The 20,689-nt window shown below is 41.7% G+C and overlaps 1 protein-coding gene across 1 annotated transcript in view; it reads right to left on the minus strand.

The window, feature by feature from the left end:
• Positions 1–20,689, minus strand: part of COL11A1 (collagen type XI alpha 1 chain) — a 352,651-nt gene that overhangs the window by 290,766 nt on the left and 41,196 nt on the right. The window contains exon 2 of the mRNA XM_061633852.1: positions 13,979–14,146. Within this exon, the coding sequence (XP_061489836.1) occupies positions 13,979–14,146 (168 nt within the window). The remainder of the gene's footprint in view (positions 1–13,978; positions 14,147–20,689) is intronic.

Raw genomic sequence — 20,689 nt, forward strand, 5'->3', positions numbered from 1 at the left:
GCTGGTAAACCTCTCAGTTAGAATTTTTCTGTTTAGGCAAGCCTTTCCAGACACATAGATGTTGATCTGTTTTAATCTTTTTAGTTAGTAGCTGCTTTAATCATTTTAAATACGTTTCAATTATTTGTTTTTAACTTTTTTTTGATAATTTTAATGTTTTTTGTAAACTGCTTAGAGATCTCTACACTCAAGTGATGTGTACATTTTGTTAATAAATTAAAAAATAGATTACTGTAATGCACTCAGTGTGGGGCTACCCTTGAAGACAGTACAGAAGCTGCCACAGTTTTGAGCAGTGCAGTTTATCAGAATCATATAATCCCAAATCTGCAAAATGTGCACTGGCTGCCTATATGCTACCAAGCCCAGTTCAAGGTGTTGTTAACTTATACAGCCCTAAATTACTTGAGACCCATTTACTTAAAGGAGAACCCCTCCCTAAACCAGACTGACTGAGCCTTAAGATTCGCAGAGGACACCCTTCTCATTCCATCCATGGGTGTTTCCTGTTGTATGGCTACACAGGATAAGGCCTTCTCCATGGTGGCACCTCAGTTGTGTGCCTCATGAACAAATAGGTGATATGCAAATAAAGTTAGAGGAAAATCCATAGCTTTTTGAAATTATGAACTTAATGCCTCAGGAAAGCCATATCCATCTGATATGCTGTCCTTTTTCTTGCCATCCTTACCAAAAGGTTAACATCAGATTTCCACAAGGGGCACAGGCAGACTCAAACGGTTTGGAATATTTCAAAATTTTCAGTGAGTATAATCTGTTTAAACCCTCTCTCACTTACAGTGGTTTTAAGGAGCTTAAGCAATTTGAAACCTGTAGAGCATCTAATGTTGTTTAAGCCCCACAAAGCCACTTTAATGACTCAGCTTCGGTGGTTTTATACTACTCCAATGCAAATTGTGTTGGAGCCCATCTCACTGGGGTGCTAAGCGATTCTAATTTGGGCTTTAAAAACAAACTTGCTTTACTCTTTCTTTTCCTCTAGATGCATGAAGAGCTTCAAGTGTTTAAAACATGAATGGTTCTCAATATGTACAGCTGTTACATGGACCTACAAGTCCCTTGACAAGTTCCCTGACTTGGCTGAGAGTGTGGGGATGCCTATCAAATTTGCAAATGACACTAAGCTGCAGAGGAGACCCTGTAGAAGACAGAAACAAAATTCAAAATGCTCTTGGCAGGCTAAAATATTGGGCAGAAAAGAAATCAGCAATATAATTTTGTGTTTTTCTGTTTTTATACCATGTTTTCATGCTGTGTTTTGCTATGCTTTTCTGTATATCACTTAAGGTTTTTTTTAATGTTAGGCAGGCCTTCATGTTTATTTAGTTACTGCCTCACCTCCCTCTCAAACACCCTCCCTCTACCATGTGTACCAAACGATATGTAGGAGCGGTGAGGGCGGCGAAGAAACAACATTTCGCCGCCATTATTAAGTCATCTCTCTCCCGCCCAGCGGAGCTTTTTAGAGCTGTCCGAGGGCTACTCCATCCTGGCCCACAGGACATGGCAGATACATCGGTAGCCCGCTGTAACAAGTTTGCTGAGCACTTCCAGCATAAGATCTTATGCATTCGTTGGGACCTAGATTCCCATTTTATGACAGTCAGTCCTAATGAGGTGTCTGGAGCACAGTCTAGTCATGTTTTGTTGGATGAGTTTCAGTCGGTTCAGTTCGAGGACGTGGACAAGGTGCTTGGACAGGTACGTGCGACCACTTCGGTACTTGATCCTTGCCCCTCTTGGCTTATAAAAACCAGCAAGAATGGAACAGCTGGCTGGGCCAAGGAAGTGATAAATGCCTCTTTACGAGAGGGAGTGGTCCCTGGCTGTCTGAAAGAAGCGGCGGTGAGACCACTCCTGAAAAAACCTTCCTTGGACCCAGAGGACCTTAACAACTATAGACCAGTAGCAAATGTTCCATTCTTGGGCAAGGTCTTGGAACGAGTGGTTGCTGACCAGCTCCAGGCGCTATTGGATGAAACCGATTATCTAGATCCATTTCAGTCGGGTTTCAGACCTGGTTTTGGCACTGAGACGGCCTTGGTCGCCCTGTGTGATGACCTATGTCGGGAGAGAGACAGAGGGAGTGTAACTCTGTTGATTCTCCTTGATCTCTCAGCGGCTTTTGATACCATCGACCATGGTATCCTTCTGGAGAGACTTGCGGAGTTGGGTGTTGGAGGCACTGCTTAGCAGTGGTTCCGCTCCTACTTGGCGGGCCGCCTCCAGAAGATAATACTTGGGGAACATTGCTCGACCCCGTGGGTTCTCCAATATGGGGTCCCGCAGGGTTCGGTCTTGTCTCCCATGCTTTTTAATATCTATATGAAGCCGTTGGGTGCGGTCATCCGGAGTTTTGGAGTGCATTGTCATCAGTACGCTGATGACACGCAGCTCTACTTCTCCTTTTCATCTTCTTCAGGTGAGGCGGTCGAGGTACTGAACCGGTGTCTGGACGCGACAATGGACTGGATGAGAACTAACAAACTGAGACTCAATCCTGATAAGACTGAGATGCTGCTGGTGGATGGTTTCTCTGGTCAGATGGTGGATACATACCCTGTCCTGGATGGGGTTACACTCCCCCTAAAGGATCAGGTTCGTAGTTTGGGAGTCGTTTTAGACTCTTCCCTGTCACTTGAGGCCCATGTAGCCTCGGTGGCACGGAATGCGTTCTACCAACTTCGGTTGGTAGCCCAGCTACGTCCCTATCTGAGTAAGGAGGACCTTACATCAGTGGCTCATGCTCTGGTAACCTCACGTTTGGACTACTGCAACGCGCTCTACGTAGGGCTACCTCTGAAGACGGTTCAGAAGCTACAGCTAGTGCAAAATACGGCGGCCAGACTGCTAACAAGAACTAAGCGGTCTGAGCATATAACACCTGTTCTGGCTCGCTTGCACTGGCTTCCAATATGCTACCGGGCCAGGGGCGTGGCTAATATCCCCATTCCTTGATATGACACTGGCCGCTATTAAGAATTTCTTTACTAAAGAGCACACACTATTTATAGTGTTATTTCCATGAATTGAGACTATTAAATGCATTCTAACTGAGGACAAAACAGTTTGAAAATTAATGATTTGTGTATTAAATAAAATTAAACTTAAATGCTTCAACTGTCACATCAGACCGCCAAATGTCAACGCCCCCCTAATGAACCCAAACACCCCCCTAAAGTTTGTAGTCATGCCAACCCCCCCTGAAAGGCTGTAACGCCCCCCAGGGGGGTGCTACCACCCACGTTGGGAATTGCTGCTCTAGCATATATATTGTATTTATACATACATAAATGCTCATTTTGTTTTATCAATAATTTTATTATCTTCTAAACCAAATTTTATTGTCTTTTAAACACCTTCTAAACCAAAGTAAGACACTTTTCAGTTTCTTTAGGTTGTATTTGTACACTGCAATGTTTAAGCATCCACAGAGTCTTTCAATGCAGGAGGATGGGAAGAAAACCAGACCTTGGCCACGCCCCTGTGACCTCATAGCAGCCCCACCAGTTTTAGAGGGCACTTTTTGTTGACTCTAAATAGGATATATAATGAAATATCATCCTATGTGTGCAAAATATTTTGTTCACAGCTGAAAATATGTATGTTGCACATTATCGCTTTTCAAAAGATTAAATGCCAAAAGTGACAGCAAAAGGGAGAAAAAGAGCAGGCCTGCATGAAGGAGGGCCAGATGGATGGAGAATGTCAGACTTGAAAGAAACTGAACACCTGCCTTGTCTGAAGAGTTAAATCTAATCTAAAAGATATGCTGAGAATGCTTAAGGCAGGTGGCACTGATTCATCTAGTCTGGGCATGTGCTTTCAGGTTAATAGAACAAAATGTAGATAGTAAACCTGTGGAAAGATTATGGATAGAAGTTTTGAAGCTTTCTTCCAAACTGGCCAGTAGTCAGCATTAACTTTAAAAAACAAAACAAAAACTTTACAAACCTCTTTCCTGCTCACTATAGAAAAGAAGCCTTTATATTCAAATTCAACTGAATAGCTGCAAATATTATCCTTTTGCCACCAAATGTGACATTTTTCATTCAAAAACTGAATGCATTTATCTGAAACGTAAGTTACTTAAGTCCACTGATTTCAATAGATCTACTTTGAGTATAACAAACTTTGGATATCACCCATTATCTTTACTACATTGACTTGAAAAAAACCCACAATCCTCTCACATGCTTACTATAGAAAAGAAGTTCTAGCATTCTTTTGCCATCAAAACATTAAACGTGACATTTCTTATTCAAAAGTTTCAAGGCATAGTTTAAACATATCTCAAACTTTAAAATCTGACTGATTTGTTGGCATGTCTTTTTCCTTATTGCAGCAAGCATCAGAGATGAATTCATAAACTGCCACTTACTATCACATACATCATTTGGTCTGTTCGGTGCACCTTGATATTCAATACCATTCCAGGCAAATATTAAAATACTATGAAATGGTAACTCAGCTTTGTAAAGAAGTCTGCACATGCTATTAGCTTGTATAAAATTTTATGAGCTCTCCTCTGCAGAAGCACACTGCATTGCTAATAGGAGGAGTGGAATGCATCATCTGTCCTTGGCCAGCCGGGCTAGTAAGTAAATACAAGGCTGCAATAATTACCACAGTATACAAAATCCATTCAAGTATTAAATACAATTGCATATCAATGGTCAAATATTACTGAACGTCAATTGGCATGTGCTGTCAAATATCAAATATTTAAAACTAATATCACCATGCAAAAATTGTAGTTATAAAATATTCTAAGATATTCATGAAATATTTCAGTAGTGTGCAATAATTCAACATCAGACTTGGCACAGGAGAGCAAATGAGTTTCAACACTCCAGCAGTTGTCAACCGAGTGCTGATACCTTCTCCTGATAAGCCCACCTTCATATTTGTCCCCAGTTGGTCCAGTGCCCCCCAAACAATGCTGCTTCAGGGAACTGTGGGAAACTTAAATGATGGCCAGCTTGCAGCCACCCATCCCACATTGCAACACCACACTGGCGCCACTGTGTCCACAAAGAGCATTGGTTTTGGGTAACCCACTAAGAGAGACCCAGCCAGAAGCATCTCAACTCTAGGTTCTGCAGTGCTTTAGAAAGAGCTTCACATTCATTACCTCAGTAATAAGAACTCTGTGAGGTAAATCTATATTAGTGTGTCCATACAGCAAATGAAGAACTGCAACCGAGTCTAAAACCACATCATTAGCTTGTGATTGAGATGAGATTGAACCTGGCATTTTCTAGCTTAGACCACAAATATCTGAAAGAGGGTCTCCTTCCTTAGACCCTATTAGGTATTAAGATAATCGGGGGGAGGGGCTCTTGGCAGCTCCACCACCCTCAGAAGTTCAGGGGGTAGCAGTCTAGCATTCTCTGTGGCAGCCCCTAAACTGGGGAATTCCCTCCTGGCACCTACCTTATGTAGTTTTCAACAGATGCTGAAGACACATCACTTTACCTTGGCCTTTGACACCTCAGATAAATATTTCAGGGCTCACCCTATTCTCTTGATTGTAATCCGTTTTAACTTTTAATATTGTATTTCAAAATTGTTATAATTTGCCCTGAGATTACATCATCATTACCAGGTCTCAGGGTGTGTGACAACTATTTGAAATTCAATATTAAAAACAATTTAAAACAGTTTAAACCTTCATGGTGAAGGGTGGTAAGAAATCTAATAATAATTATATATATATATATATATATATATATATATATATATATATATATATATATATAAATAAATAACAACTTACGCCTTGCACTTTAAGCCAGTTCAGTACCACTGCTCTGAACATTCATTTGTTTATATCGTTATATTTTTTGTCTGCCATTCCATTAAATCATAAATGTCTAAGGCAGACCTTAAAAATCTCTGGCTGTCTTTTGCTGGTATGTAAATGTATTTTTATGCCAGCAGGTTTTCTCCCGTTAAGCATCTGCTGTATAGGCCATGTTTTATTTGGGATCTCTGCCTGTGTTGCTGTTGTTGTTGTTATTGGACTATTGTGATTTAAAATTGTTGTAAGACACTCTGAATAGTGCCTAGAAGACCAGGATCATCATCATCACAACAACAACAAAATCACGCAAAATGCTATACATAAAAGAGTAAGCCAACAAAATAATAATAAGAAAAAAGAATGTATATAAACATTCATAATTCAGTGACATCCTGGGACAAGTCCTTCCAGCCATGTTGCTCATCAGTTTATCTCTTTAACAAGGCCGTCTCCTCTAGTATACAGGCATACTCCGCTTTAACGTACGCAATGGGACCGGAGAGTGTACTTAAAGTGAAGCAATTATCTTCACTTGTACTGCACGCAATCACCACTAGATGGCAGCGGCGTCATGCCAATAAAGTGTCCGTTATTGCGAAGCGTGCGTACTTTAGGTGGGGTATGGTGGAGTATGGAGCATGTACTTTATTGCGAGGCTACTTTAAGTGAAGCTACTTTAAGCGGGGTATGCCTGTATTAGGCATATGTGCGTGGGGGAAGTAGCTAGATGTTTAACAGAGCACCGGCATGTCATTTTAGCATACAGTAGGGCATTTCACCATATCCATTTCTCAGCCATATTTGTATGGTGCCACTAGGCCAGACTTGGTGATGGATCTAGTTGCTGACACACTAGCACTGATCCATGATTTGACATTGGCATTATTATTTTAGTCTAGCTCACAATGATGATGCAGCATAACAAGAGGCAATACTGCAATGAACTTGCACAGCACTCAATGTGCATCACCTTGAACACAGTTCTGCTAATGTGCTCCACCTTTTCAAGCTCAAGACAGTGCAGCAATATAAATTTGCAAGTTCAAAATTTCAAAATAACAATAAAAGCAGCTCTTGCAGTAACAAAAACCTCATAAGGCAAATGCTTTCTTGAATAAATAGATTTTGCAAAACTTCTGGAAAGAGTGAGATGAAGGGGAGATGTTGGGAAGGGAACTTCAGCAGGAGACCTGCTGTACTCATGTGGGCACTCCACACAATTTAGAACTCTGATCTTCCAGAGTTCTACATTGCACAGGGAGCCTATATGAGTAGAGAAGTGTCTCCACTGCAGAAGTTCCCTCCCAACACATTGAACGCAATAACGCTGGCAATAGGAACACAGCAGAGTGGAAGGGGCTAAGGGACTCATCTTCACTTTTTCCTCTTCACTGCATGAACCTTGAATGCCTGAAGATAGGGGGTGGTCTGTCTCAGATGGGGGGGAAACAGCTGTGTTTAGGTACTTCATGAGTGAACTGAACCTGTATTTGTCCTTCTTTTTGGATTTCCTGTTTTAATAGTTGCTTTCATATTTTGAGAGCCAGTGTGGTGTAATGGTTAAGGTGTTGGACTATGACCTGGGAGACAGCCATGAAGCTCACTCGGTGACCTTGGGCCAGTCACTGTTTCTCAGCCTCATGAAAACCCTATTCATAGGGTCGCCATAAGTCAGAATCAACTTGAAGGCAGTACCGTTACATGAGAGCCAGTGTGGCGTAGTGGTTAGAGTGTTGGACTACGACCTGGGAGACCAGGGTTCGAATCCCCACACAGCCATGAAGCTCAGTCACTGCCTCTCAGAGGAAGGCAATGGTAAACCACCTCTGAATACTGCTTACCGTGAAAACCCTATCCATAGGGTCGCCATAAGTCGGGGATCGACTTGAAGGCAGTCCAGTCAGTCAGTTCATATTTTGGATGCCCTTCCTGGAGGTACCAGAAAAGACCACTGGGGGTACCATAACACCCATGGATGCCAGGTTGGTGACCCCCAGTTTACAGGCTTCATTTTGTCAGGGAGAGGTAAATGAAGGGCCTGGGTGCAGATGACAATTCAAGAACCTGCATGGGTGTTCACCCCAGGTGACCGGGTGTATGTCAGGATTACGGTGCTGGTGAAATGTGGATTCCTGCCACTGTGACCCAAGCCACGGGCCCATTGTCCTACAGGGCTCAAACACCAGACGCCCATGTGTTACATCAGCATGTGAACCAGATGAGAGGACGAAGCCCAGCTCCATCTGTTCGCTCTGAGGATGTTGGAAATACTCAAGTGAAAGAGAGAATGAGCCAGTGGCTGCTCCTGATGCCGGACAAGAGCAGTTGCGCCTGGACCCTGAAGTGGACCAGCATGAACCAGAGCCAAATGGGGAACTAGGGGATGCACTATCAGCTTCAATGCAAAATTGTTGTCGATCGACCCACACCAGGGCTCGACCCAAGTATCTTCAGGACTATGAGAGCTAGGGGGGAGGGGTGTAATGTATTACTCTCCAGGCTTGCCATACCAGGAACTGCTGAGTCAGCCCCAGGCCGTGACAGTTGCAGTTCCAGGCCTGCCTTACAAGCAGCACCATGCTGTGGGCCTTGTTCCCTGTATATGATTAGTTATAGTAAAGTTCTTGTTGTTTAGATCATCTGTGTGGCCTCTTCCCTCGTGATACTTTTCAAAAACATTAAAAAGGTTTAAAAATATATTAAAAAGCAATTCCAACACAGATGCAGACTCTCGAGACTCTTGCAGACTCTTTTTCTTGATCCTATTATCCTGGCTGCCATAAGACTAACCTATACTAAACCTTAGTGCTCTCCACAATCATAATTCTTGTTAAAATAGGGAATGTAAACTAACTGACAACCTTTAAGTGATTGTACTGTGTCCACCGAGGGCTTTGTGCTTAGTTCATTAAACTTCATATTCCCTCCAGTCATTTTGTTCAGTGGAGAACTATGTACATCTTTTCAAATGCTTTCTCTTTCCCTCCCTGCCCCTCCCTGTTCAAATGGCTTTTTAAAACCACCTGCAATCCCAAAAAGAAAAGCTCTTGAGGCCAACTGGGGGCATATATGATAGTTGCTTAGCTTAGTTCTAATGCAAGAAATCCTGCAAATGTCACAAAGGAAGAAAGGGGGAAGGAAGCAAGTAAACTAAGAGCCAAAGGCTATTTTAATTTAGGTAATTACCAACAAACAGCATAATGAGCGTATTTACTTTGGCATCCAAAATAACCCCAAAAATGAGCAATTCCCATGTAGCTGCCAAACCTACTAACTATATTACAGTGTCATTCAAAACACAACAACAACAACCTTGAGTACAAGTTAACACAAAACTTATTTCCCATCAAAGGAATGTCTACTCTGCACCCTCCAGTCCTGGCTTTGGCAGAGGGCATTTATTCTTTGCTAACAGCTTCTAAAAGGCAACAGTCCAATGACCATTCAAGAGCTTTCAATGGCAAGGTCACTGTGATTTAAGGCTGAGTGACAGCTCTGCTCTACCAGCAGTTCTTACTTGTGTCTGTGAGCCTTAAAAAAAAAGCTCTCTGACTGAAGTATTAGGTGGCAGGAAAGCACTGATAAAGCAAGGGGACTCTTTAATATGTCCAAGAGAAACTCTGAAAAGAATGCCATTGTTCCTGATCAACACAAAGCTCATTTTCATAGACTGAGTGTGAGCTCCTCCTTCCTCAAGAGCAGACAGGTGTATGATGACCAACAGTGCGCGAGAAACTCTGCTTACATACAGCACAAGATTGTGCACAATTAGACTGCTTTAATCCCATTGAAGTGAATGGGATTTAAGCAACCAATTTGCCAGAATGCAGCCACTGAGTTGTACATTCCAGCATGTTAAATCTCATTTTTCTTCTCTTTATGCTTACTACCTGTTCCTTATTTCAAGGCAAACAGTTCCTTATTTAAAAATATGAAATGTTAATACAATCTCTGTACTCGAGGTATATATACTAACTGGTCCAGTGAGGTTACCACTGCATACATCAGACAAAGTGACCCTCTGTGCCACAAAAGCTTATACCATACTAAGTGTGATACTCTTGGAGATGTCACAAGACTGTTGTTTTTGCAAGTTTGTGGATATGACTTCAGCCAACTTACAACTCTCTCCATTTGTGACATAGGCAGGTTGCAGACAGCATAAGCCACAGCTGCCACAGGGGGTGCTCTTCTCCCTTGAAAAGTATATTCAGCTGAAGGAGGAAATTGGAAGAGTGACACTCTCTCCCACTTCCTCTTTCAGCTCTATGTGCTTTTCAAGGTTCGGATTAATTATACTGGATCCAACTTTTATCCAGATCCATTGGAAAAGCAAAGTGTGTGCATATGTGCGTTCTTTTCTCTCGGTGTGCGGCAAGATAAGTGGGAAGAGGAGATGGCATTCACAGCAACCACTCAAAAATCCAAATGTTCCAATGAGCCTAAAAATGCTGGCAACCACATTTTGCCAGAATTGGGTGTGAAAATTGGCTCCATGGATTGTCTTGACAAGTAACAAAATTCCCACATGGAAGACACTTCAACAGCAGGAAATAATGTGACCCTCAATTTATCATATATTTCCACCATTTCAGCCCATAAGAAAAGGGGAACAATATGGTATGTGGCATGAGAAATCTTTTTTGTAAACCACTTAAAGGTTTCTACAATCAAGCAATATATAAATAAACTCACTTATCCTTTCATGAAGCTGTGGCATAGGCACAAAAATGAAACCTGTGAATGTAATAGCAATATCATAGGCTGTAATCTTATGCACACAGCAGGTTTTACTTCCGAGTAAACAGGCAAAGGATTGATCTGAAAAGTGTTCTTGCTGCTTTCAGGATAATGAATTCTTGAAGAGCTCAACAATCTTTTCAGATGCTGAGAGTTTATATACTGAGAAGCAAAAGACACATGCATTATGCTCACATGTCAATGCAAATTTTATTTATTTTAAATGCTTCATTTGAAAAAAAGGTGAAAACGGCCAGTATCTTGTACTGGAGGGTGATCTTGACGCTAATGAATGAAGAACAAGAAAGATGATTTTGAAAGTCGGTTGGAGAGAGGGGACCACAAATTTTTGTTGTCCTTGATGGGCTTAGCCCATGTTCTTTTATACCAGGGTGGGGAACTGGAGCTGGCCAGTGGCCAGATCCTTAATTCCTATACCTCCTGTGGGCCAACTTTGACAGATGGGTACCCCTGCCAAAGATCAAAGGGGCTTGCTATAACTGCTGATCAGCTGGTTGACAGTTACAGTGAGCCCCTTCGAAGTCTGTCTGAAGGTGTGGCTTGGATTCAAGTTCTGTCGGTAAATGGCACTGATAATTATGAGTCCCCTCAGCTGCACTAAGGAGTTCCTGATGAGGAACTCTTTTGTACAGCCAATCTAGTGGGGCCCGCCGTTAGAGAGCCCAGCTTGCAAAGGAACAATCAGGAACTCACATTAAGCTCCCAACTGTTCGTTTGTAACCTTGTTATTACATGCTATTGTCATTATGCACTATTATATATATTATGATGTCAGGTGTGGGGCAGGTGTTCATGGTTTGGGGGAAATGGCCTCACGGCCCAAACTGAGACCCTTGCTGGGCGCAATTAGTCACACGGGTTGGAGGTTCCCTGTCCCTATCCTATCCTGTAATTTTTATAGGGATGTTAGATCCTATTTTATCTGCCCAGTACTTTCTTTACATCTGGGGAACTCAGATGAATTTTATGCCTCAGTTTTAATGGCAGATTCTAAACCTGAGATCACAGAAAATATAGCCATGTTCCTTGCTGTAGGCATCAAATATAGGTCACAACCCTTAAAAGGAAGATGAATTGTGAGTCAAACTGATTTGGATTTTTAATTATTTCTGATTGTTTACGGATTTTGTTATGCTCTCATTTTAAAAAATACTACTTGTTTGCAAGTATATTGCCTTTTTACTTTCACTGTTCCTTTTTTGCTCTGGTTGACTTGATAACCCTACACTGTATTTGATGTTTATGGTCTATAGACCAAATAGATGGAACTTAAATTGACTTGATAGGCAGCCAAAATTTGTGTTTACGTGCATCCCTGACTCTGCCCCTCCTCTGAGAGGAAGGGATAAAGTCTTGTACATGACATGCGGCAGAAGCGGCTCTGGGGCCCAGCTTAACTCAAGGCAAACTCTTGTTTTTTCTGACACACTGTGACTTAGGCTCAGAGGAACGTTATTATTATTATTATTATTATTATTATTATTATTATTATTATTATTATTATTAAAGAGGTTCTACCCTTTTCTGAGGCCTAAACAGGATATGAAGTGGCACTTGACCTCACACTGAATCTTAGAATGACTTGGAAAGCAGAAAGGCACCTTGCTGCTTTCTCACTTTCTTAGAGGCTCAACTCACCAAGGAGTTTCCCCTAATTTTCCTTGGGCTCCAATAAAGGGAAAGAGCTCTCAACAGAAAGGGGGGGGGAGTGCTTGCCAATGGCAAGCTGGTGAGTAGATTCCTGGCTGGAGAACTAAAAGTGCTGCTTATTTCATGCCAAGGAATCAGACAGATAGTACGGAATCATATTGGAGAGAACATAGCACCATGTGGGCTAGCACCATCCCCCAATGCATGTTCAGTTGGCATGGGAAAGAGCTGTACCCACGTTTAGATGTGTGGCCATAGAGCTTCTCCACATGAGAAGGGACTGTGGGGTGGGGTATTAGATATTGTTTGACTACAACTCTCATCGTCCTTAATCATTGGTCATGCTGGCTAGGGCCAATCAGACTTGGAGTTCAATACCATCTGGGTAACTATGGGTTCCTCATTCCTGATATCAAATCTTAGTTTGTAGTCTGAAAACAGTGCAATCCTATGCCCCACTAAGACCAGTGCTGCTTACTCCTGGGTAAATATGCATATGGATTGAGCCTAAAACAGTTTTCTAGTTCAGTTGTAAAGGGAAGCTATGATTTATTAATTTATTAATTTACAAAGTCCTGAACAACTTAGGTCCAGGGTATCTTAGGGACTGCCTGAACCCTTATATCCCAGCTCGATCACTTGGATCATCTATAGGAACAGCTTTGATCATCCCCGGAGTTGGCAAGGCTCATTCAACATTGACATAAAATCGAGCCTTCTGTATCATTGGCCCAGTTCTCTGGAATGCACTGAGAACAGAGATTCAGCAGGCACCATCTGTTTTAACTTTTAAGCTCTTGCTGAAAAACTTTCTGTTCTGCCAGGCTTATGCAGGCAATTGAGAAGATTTTTTTTTTCGCAAGAGTTGACATTTGTTTTTATTGTATTTTTAATGTTTTTATTGTGCTGTGTTTTTTTTTAAAAAAAACTTGTAAACTGCTTTGATGTTTGTAACGAAAGAGCTATATACAAATATATTTATAAATAAATAGATATAAAATAATAAATAATTTTAAAAAAATCTTCCATTGTGGCACAATAGCGAAGGGAAGAAGGAACAGAAAGAGGGAGGGGGGGTCTAATTTACACTACTTATTTCTAAGCTGTCTGAAATCTACAGTGTACTTTGTCATGGCGTCTGCATAAATTTACCCGTAAGATGAACCTTCACCATCAATGCCACACATGGTGCTTTATCTGTACTTCTAATGTAGGGATGGGGAATCTCAGGTCCAGGGTGCTAATGTGGCTCCTCAGGGCTCTCTGTTTGGACCTTGGGATTCTCCCCAGGCTATACCCCACTCCCAGACCACACTCCAGTCAGGTTAGCTCTGATTTGTACTCACCTGGAGTGTTTTCACCTGGCTGGCAAGCATCCTTGAACGGTGATAAAACATCTGGTTTGCCTACTTGGAGGACAGACAGGAGTGTGCAGAAACTATCCTGCTGTACAAAGGTAAGGTCCATATTTGTTGCTCTGCCCACTTTTGCACCTGTGCCCACCTACCACCAGCTCATGGCCCTAGAAATGTTGTCCAGAAGGGAATGTGATCCTCAGTGTGTGTGTGTGTGTGTGTGGGAAATTCCCAGTCCCTTTTCTAATTGTTTGTAAATGATATTTAACTGTAGATTTGGGATATCGTTAGCTTAAAAAACAAAGTCAAGAGACTGCTAAAACTCCAAAGAACAACTTCACATAAAAACTAAAACAATTAACCGCTCACAAACAGCTCCCCTTACCTGGATACAATTGTTTGGTTGGAGCACTGAGTTGTGCATTTTTTGAAACTCTGTAGGCAACATCTGATCCTTTGGAATTCCTTCTGTTTACGCAAAATCCTGCTGTTTTTGATATTCCTTCCGGTGAATTATGAAACTCTAATGCTTTGAGCACGTCTACTGGTTCAGCTGAAAAACAAGAGAAAAAAGAAAAAAACATTATTTACACTCCTTCCAAAATATTGTCCTGGCTCACCTCTTAAAAACTGAACTGATATATTCAGGAGCATGTACAGTTATTCCACATCATTTTGTATTTTACCACAAATAGCTCCGGTGATGCAAATCTTATTAGCAATCATCTGACTGGACAAATGGCAGAGCCAGCCCTGGGCTCACTTGCTTGTGCTGTGTTCTGTCAGCAGTCAAGACCATGTCAAATCTAAGACAGGTCTGAGTCATGACAAAACCCAACAGGCCAGTATCCCTCCAATCCACTAATTGTTAAACCTCTCTGTCGTCTTTTTCTCCAGCACAGATACAAGAGCGCAGAGGAAGCAGAAGGAAGATTATCAGGGAATCAAAAGTAAAATGTGAAGATATGACCATGCATATTCCAAACCAATAAGGCAGAGTTCCTCTGGATTAGGCTGTAACATACTCAGCTCTGGGTAATGATAGTGGAGAAGTAGTTTAAGCCACCTTCACATTATATGAACAATGGTGCATTTGCTTCTAGAAAGTCAAATCATGTGGCTATCCTCCATGCAACTAACTGTTTATATCAAGAGCTGCCTACACAGGTCATTTGGGAGAGCTTTAATCAAGCCAGCAAACCCCCTGAAACCAGCAGAGTTTTCCTGACATGGTAAGAACCAACCAAAATTACATCATTTCTCACAAATGACACAGAGGTGTCCACATGGCTCAGTTTTCTAGGGACACCAACCTCAGGGACATATATAAAGGATGAAGCAATCCTAAGAGTGCAGCCTATATAAAGGTATAAGTGCAGCAACTCAGATCAGTAATTAAGCTAAGGAAACCACATGGTGTCTAAGAGATAAGGCTATGATGAACTCAGATCAAATGACACCTCTGCCCTGGGCTCACTAAAGGGTGAACTACTATCTCTCAGCCCCTTCATCAGCAATATGAGGAAGTGATGGGGGGCAGCGGCTCTGTATTTCCACAAATCCCCAAACAACATGGTGAGTATATTACAAAATATTCTCAGTTCTCTACCCTTCTATATTTTTTTTAAAAAAACTAAGTAACATATTTCCTTTTACATGGTAGCTGTTTGAGGGACTATTCAGAATGATGTGGACATAATGTACCATCAAAACAGACTTTTAATGCTGTCCACAACCCAAGCAAAGCAAGCACAAGGTGTAGGAAGAACTATACTAAGTGGTACACAACTAATTAAGAAGTCTCATTCAGAAACTCATTATGATTTCAGGTCTGGTAAGAACCTTAAGTACATCTTATCAACTCCTGCACAACAGGATTCCCCTGACACTGGATCCCCCCCCCGAATATTCCCTTGAATATTTGTTTAAAATTGATTTTACTCACCAAGCTTTAGAGAGTCTCTAGAGATTCCTTAACATAGGTGACACTCTCTAGCCTTGCCTGCTAATCTCTGTAGTGTTAGCCTGTCAAATCATTAAAAGGCAAGCCTAGAGACTAGATATTCTTACCCATGTTAAGGACTCTAGGCTTGCTGAGGATGAGGTGGGGGATGGAGGGCACTGAAAGCTGCTTTCCTCCTTTGCTTTCCAAAAGGAAAACAGCTGGTCTCTGCTTGTTAATATGAAAACTGACCAGCCTCAGTCATGGCGGCGGAAAGGGCAAGGTGTTGAAACTGCTTTCCCTTTTATTGTTATTTCATTTATTGATATTTCATTTATCAATATTAATATCAATATTTTGGGGAGGAAAAAAATCAGACAGGTAAAAGTAGCGGATAGCAGACAAACGAATCGATACTGCTTGTTAGGTCAACAGGATGCTTTCGAAGTGGCATCGGCCAACAGATTCCATCCCTCATTGCAATCATGTTACTCCTTTTTTGTTCTGTACATTGGCTCTCACTTTCCTCTCAAATTCTGTCCAAACACCTTCTGTTGACTTTCAAATACCTTTATTCTCTTACTCCCACTTATACTGCTCTCTCTCTCTCTCTCTCTCTCTCTCTCTCTCTCTCTCTCTCTCTCTCTCTCTCCTATTTTCTCGTTCTCTGCTGTTTCTTGCTTTCTTCACTCCTCTGGAATCATTCTCATTAAGCCCGAAACATCAACCTCCACACAATTGTGTCCTTTTGCTCCTTTTACTATTAGAATGCTTCCTGACCTTCTCAAAGAGGTGGGGGAAAATCCTATTGATTGATTGATGCGCACACACAGCTGTCAGTCCCTGTGAGCACTTTAGAAAAAGTAATGGTAATAACAACAACAAAATAGGTCTAATGAAAAGAATGATCTGGTAGGCCCAAACATTCTTAAATAGGTGCTTAACAAATATCTTCTATGCAAAACCAGAATATGATGTGAAGCGAAGATGAAGGACAAAAGGAACATCAGGCAAACCTAAATGGGGTCATTGGACAAATGGGAGCTCTGTCCCTGGTGCAAAACCTAGAGGGAAGACATCAGAAGCTTATCACTAGAATAATTTAACAGAGTAAGCAACACACAGCTGTTTCCTGGCTGTTGGTTCTGCCTCTTTGACTATGCAGCTGAAAACAGTTCAAGAAAAAGAAACACAGGAAATTTTCTTATGTTGAAAAATTCCCTGTGTTTGGCATTCCCCTTGGCATTTGAGTCCATGGATGGAGCAAAGGGGCAAATATTAGTTTGCCTGAGGTACTGTCTTTGCTAGGTCTGGCTCAATATAAGTTGTTCAGTAAACAAGAGAAATTCATAATATCCAATTAGTTTGGCATACACAAAGGTTCCTTCTCAGTTAATTCCCAGTCAGTTAACTGAACACATTTATTTTGTTTTATAAATTTGTATACCGTTTTTCAAGACAAATACTTCCCAAAGCAGTTCACAAGCCACATATCAGATACAGTAAAATGCAACTTGAAAGACCACAAAAATCTCAAAACAAATTTTCACATTACTAAGAGCCAAAAGGATTGACATCAATCTTGCATAATATAAAATTATCAAAATCAAGCAACAATCTTCAGCTCAAATTAAATCAATTTATAAAGAGGTAGGTCTTTAAAACCCACAAGACTTGTCTGGTGTCCCATGGAGCTCCTACTAAGAATTGTTATGATGTATCAAATATTGGGAATTTTTAATCTTTGATTCATCTTAGTGAACCAGAGTTTGAAAAGGCCTACAACAGCAAAGATTCCTGGGAAACAGCCCCTCTGTGACCTCTGAGTACATATCTTGCAATGCCTGAAGGTATAGACTTCCTGACTCATGGAAAATGTGGGATTTGTCACCCAGTAAGAATAGGCGCTCCTTTCAAACAAAGGAAATGTTTATGATAATCTAGGCCATCAGGAGGAAACAGAATAGCTCCTTTCAAACTAGGAGGTGTTGTGCATTTCTAAGCCTTTGGAGAAGACAGGATAAACTCCTGTCAAACAAAGAAACAAAGATCACACCTATCATCTGGGAACTTATCAGGAAATGAGTGGGTTCCCACCTTCCTGGTCACATTTACTTTGGGTTTACTTTGGGGTCAGTTTAGTTAGGAAAAGGTATAAAACATGAGGAGTGAGAAGGGGAGTTCAGTTCATCTTCTGGGGGGCTGCGACAACTGCTTTTCTTATCAACGCACGCTAGCATCTTTGGGACAATTTCAGAGCTATGGATTTGGGTGAGAACTTTCAGATCTGGCGCTGGTTACAAAGGGTGGAGCTTTTGCTCATTGGGCTAGATACGAAAGTCTCTCTCTCTCAGCTTTAGGCTTGCAGCAACTCTCCAGGAAAGGTATATGCAACTATCTGGGCCTTTTTCTTTCCTTTTTTCTTTCTTTCTGTGTGGGTGAGCTTAATGTGAAAGTGTTTATAGGGCTAGTCTCTTTGCTTTAGTCTATCCAGTGTTGCTGAATGAATGAATGAATAATAGTTAGAAAACTACTCATAGTTAACTGCAATTGTAAACTGCAATATTTTTCCTTGTTCCTTCACTTAATAAAACCACTCTTTATTTTACTTGCAGTGTATGTGTTATTGAGTTAAGGGTAAAATTATACATGTTCTGGGGGTGACGTGCGGGTAACTCCAGCAAAAGATCCTGCTGCTCTCTTTTGGGGAATTTGGATTTCTAGTGAGCTCTGCTCATGAGGAAGTTCAAGGTCCCTTCGTAACAGAATGTCCATCTCTGTGCTCACCAATCTAGCTTCCTTTATAGGTGGGTACCTCAGTAGGGCTTTAGAAACATCTTAAGGCACAGACAGGTTGGAACAGATGCAGGCAGTCCTTAAGGTAACCATGTCCCAAACCATTTAGGGCTTAAAATGTCATCACCAAGCCCTTTAAATCGGGTTTAAAAATGCACTGGCAGTCGGTGAAACTGGTACAATATAGATGTAATATGTCTGTCTCTTTCCTGACTTGAGTAAGTGAGCAACATGTTCTCAAGGCAATTCCCAAGATAAAAAAGTTGTCAGACTTAGTGTATCCTATCCTAGGTATGGAAGGATATGTCAATCTCAATTTCTCTGTTTCTCATTTTTCCAATCTGAAGTTCCATTTGCACCATTTCTGCCTTGCTTTGAGTTTGTTTTAAAGAGGTTTGCACAAAAACTCACATACACTTTCATTACCGTTTCTCCTAATATATGCATTTTTCTAAGCAATTCTGCCTAATATTTGCATTTTGCATGCAATTCTTATGTATGTCTACATTTTCACTAACATACTCATTTTTGTATGTGCTTTCCCCTAATATATGCAGTTTGTACACGTTGTTTGACCAGAGAACTGCATCACAAAATTCAGAGAAGGGCAAATATCAAAGTAAATTGAAAATGTCATTTATTGTGTTTCTGTTTGCATATTGGTCTAGGAAGTGCTAATTAGGTAGGTATGCATTAAAGTGCAAACCAAATGATTTTTTCCTACATTCCTATCCTATCAAATCTCCCATCCTCCAGTTATTTCTAAGTTTAGAAGAAAGGGTGGGCTTATGTTCTATAACCAAATGTAAGTCTTTCCTGTCTCAATACTCACCACAATAGGGCTGCTTTCACACATGGGGCTTATTGAGTTAGTTTTGTGGATTAAAATGGGAGTGCTTCTGTGCCAATTTCTAAAATTATTTTCACACTGCAGTACCTGTTGTATTAATGAACCATCCTTGGCTTTTTCGGCCAAAATACCAGCATTTCACACAAATGTCTTTCACACTGCTGCAATGAACATCTTGTTTTCATCCTGCACCCATCATACACATGTGCACTGTAGTTCTCCCATAATTCACTGTGAGTGTCTGGTCATGGGGGTAGTGGGAAAAAGAGGAAGGGGAAGCTGCTACCCGCACCTATGCTGGAATACTGGTACAATTTTTTGTCAGGCAAAAATAAAATTGATGTGTGCCTAAAGGGGCAGGAATGCATTGCATACCAGGATAGGGTTGCCAGGTCTCCGGCTTTCTGCCAGAGTTTCAGGGGAAAGAGGGCCGTCTCCGGCCTCCGGCTATACTTCATTTAAACAGGAGGATCTCCGGGTTTTGATTGGCCCCCTCAGCCACACATGCATGATTGACACACGCATGCGTGAAGGCTGTGGCTGGCCGCCTTCCCGCCCGCGTCTGCGACAACATGGGTGCCTTGGTTGAGTCGGCGCTCCTGCAGGGCTCCCCCCAGCAGCAGCGCCGGGCGTCTGCCTCAGCCGTCATGGTGTGGGCGCCGACAGGCGGGAGCGGCCGTGATGGGACTGAGGAATCGGTTCCGGGGTAAGAAGGCCTCTAGGTTAGAGGCTGGCTCGGGTCGTTGGTAGGAAGGTCCTCGCTCGGTGGTCGTTGCGCAGAGGGCAGTCGTTGCCGGGGTAAACAGGGCCTTGCGCACAGAGAGAGAGAGAGAGAGGAGAGAGAGAGAGAGAGGAGAGAGAGGAGAGAGAGGGGGGGCGTTGGGCAGATGTTGCATATTTAGAGTTTACACAGCTAAGAACTGCCCAAGGGATGCTCTTGTAGTCAACTCTTGTGACTATTAAGAACTTTATGAGTTTCAAGAAACTATAAAAAGTAAAACAAAAACCCAAATCTCCAGCAAACATATTACAAAAACAGTTACAGTCTCTGCCAAGTATAAGGCAGGAACTCTGCAGAGCTGTTGAATATTACTCTGACATCCTCCACCAGCAAAGAAATAAGGATTAGAACATGATGCAGGCAGGAGCTGGAAACAAACAGGATGGATCCCTACTGTGGAAGAGCCCAAAAAGTTTTGTCCTCCAAACCAGGGCTGAGTTGTGCAAACTGTCATATGAAATGGACTTGAAAAAGATTCAGGAGGTGGCACAAAACTGCTTAACAAGTCATTTTTATATATAGTACTAGAGAGAGTAGTTTCAAAAGTGCAGGATGCTATCATGCTACTCTAGTCTTAGGAATACAGAAAAATCAGGCTCCCCTTGTGCCTCATACATTTTCCTATAAGTCTCATACAATGAACCACACACAGATCCCTTGTATAACCAACAGCTATATTTGTTTGTTTGTTTGTTTGTTTATTAAATTTATTAGTCGCCCATCTGGC

Source organism: Rhineura floridana, chromosome 6, assembly GCF_030035675.1.
Source record: "Rhineura floridana isolate rRhiFlo1 chromosome 6, rRhiFlo1.hap2, whole genome shotgun sequence".
Lineage (NCBI taxonomy): Eukaryota > Metazoa > Chordata > Lepidosauria > Squamata > Rhineuridae > Rhineura > Rhineura floridana.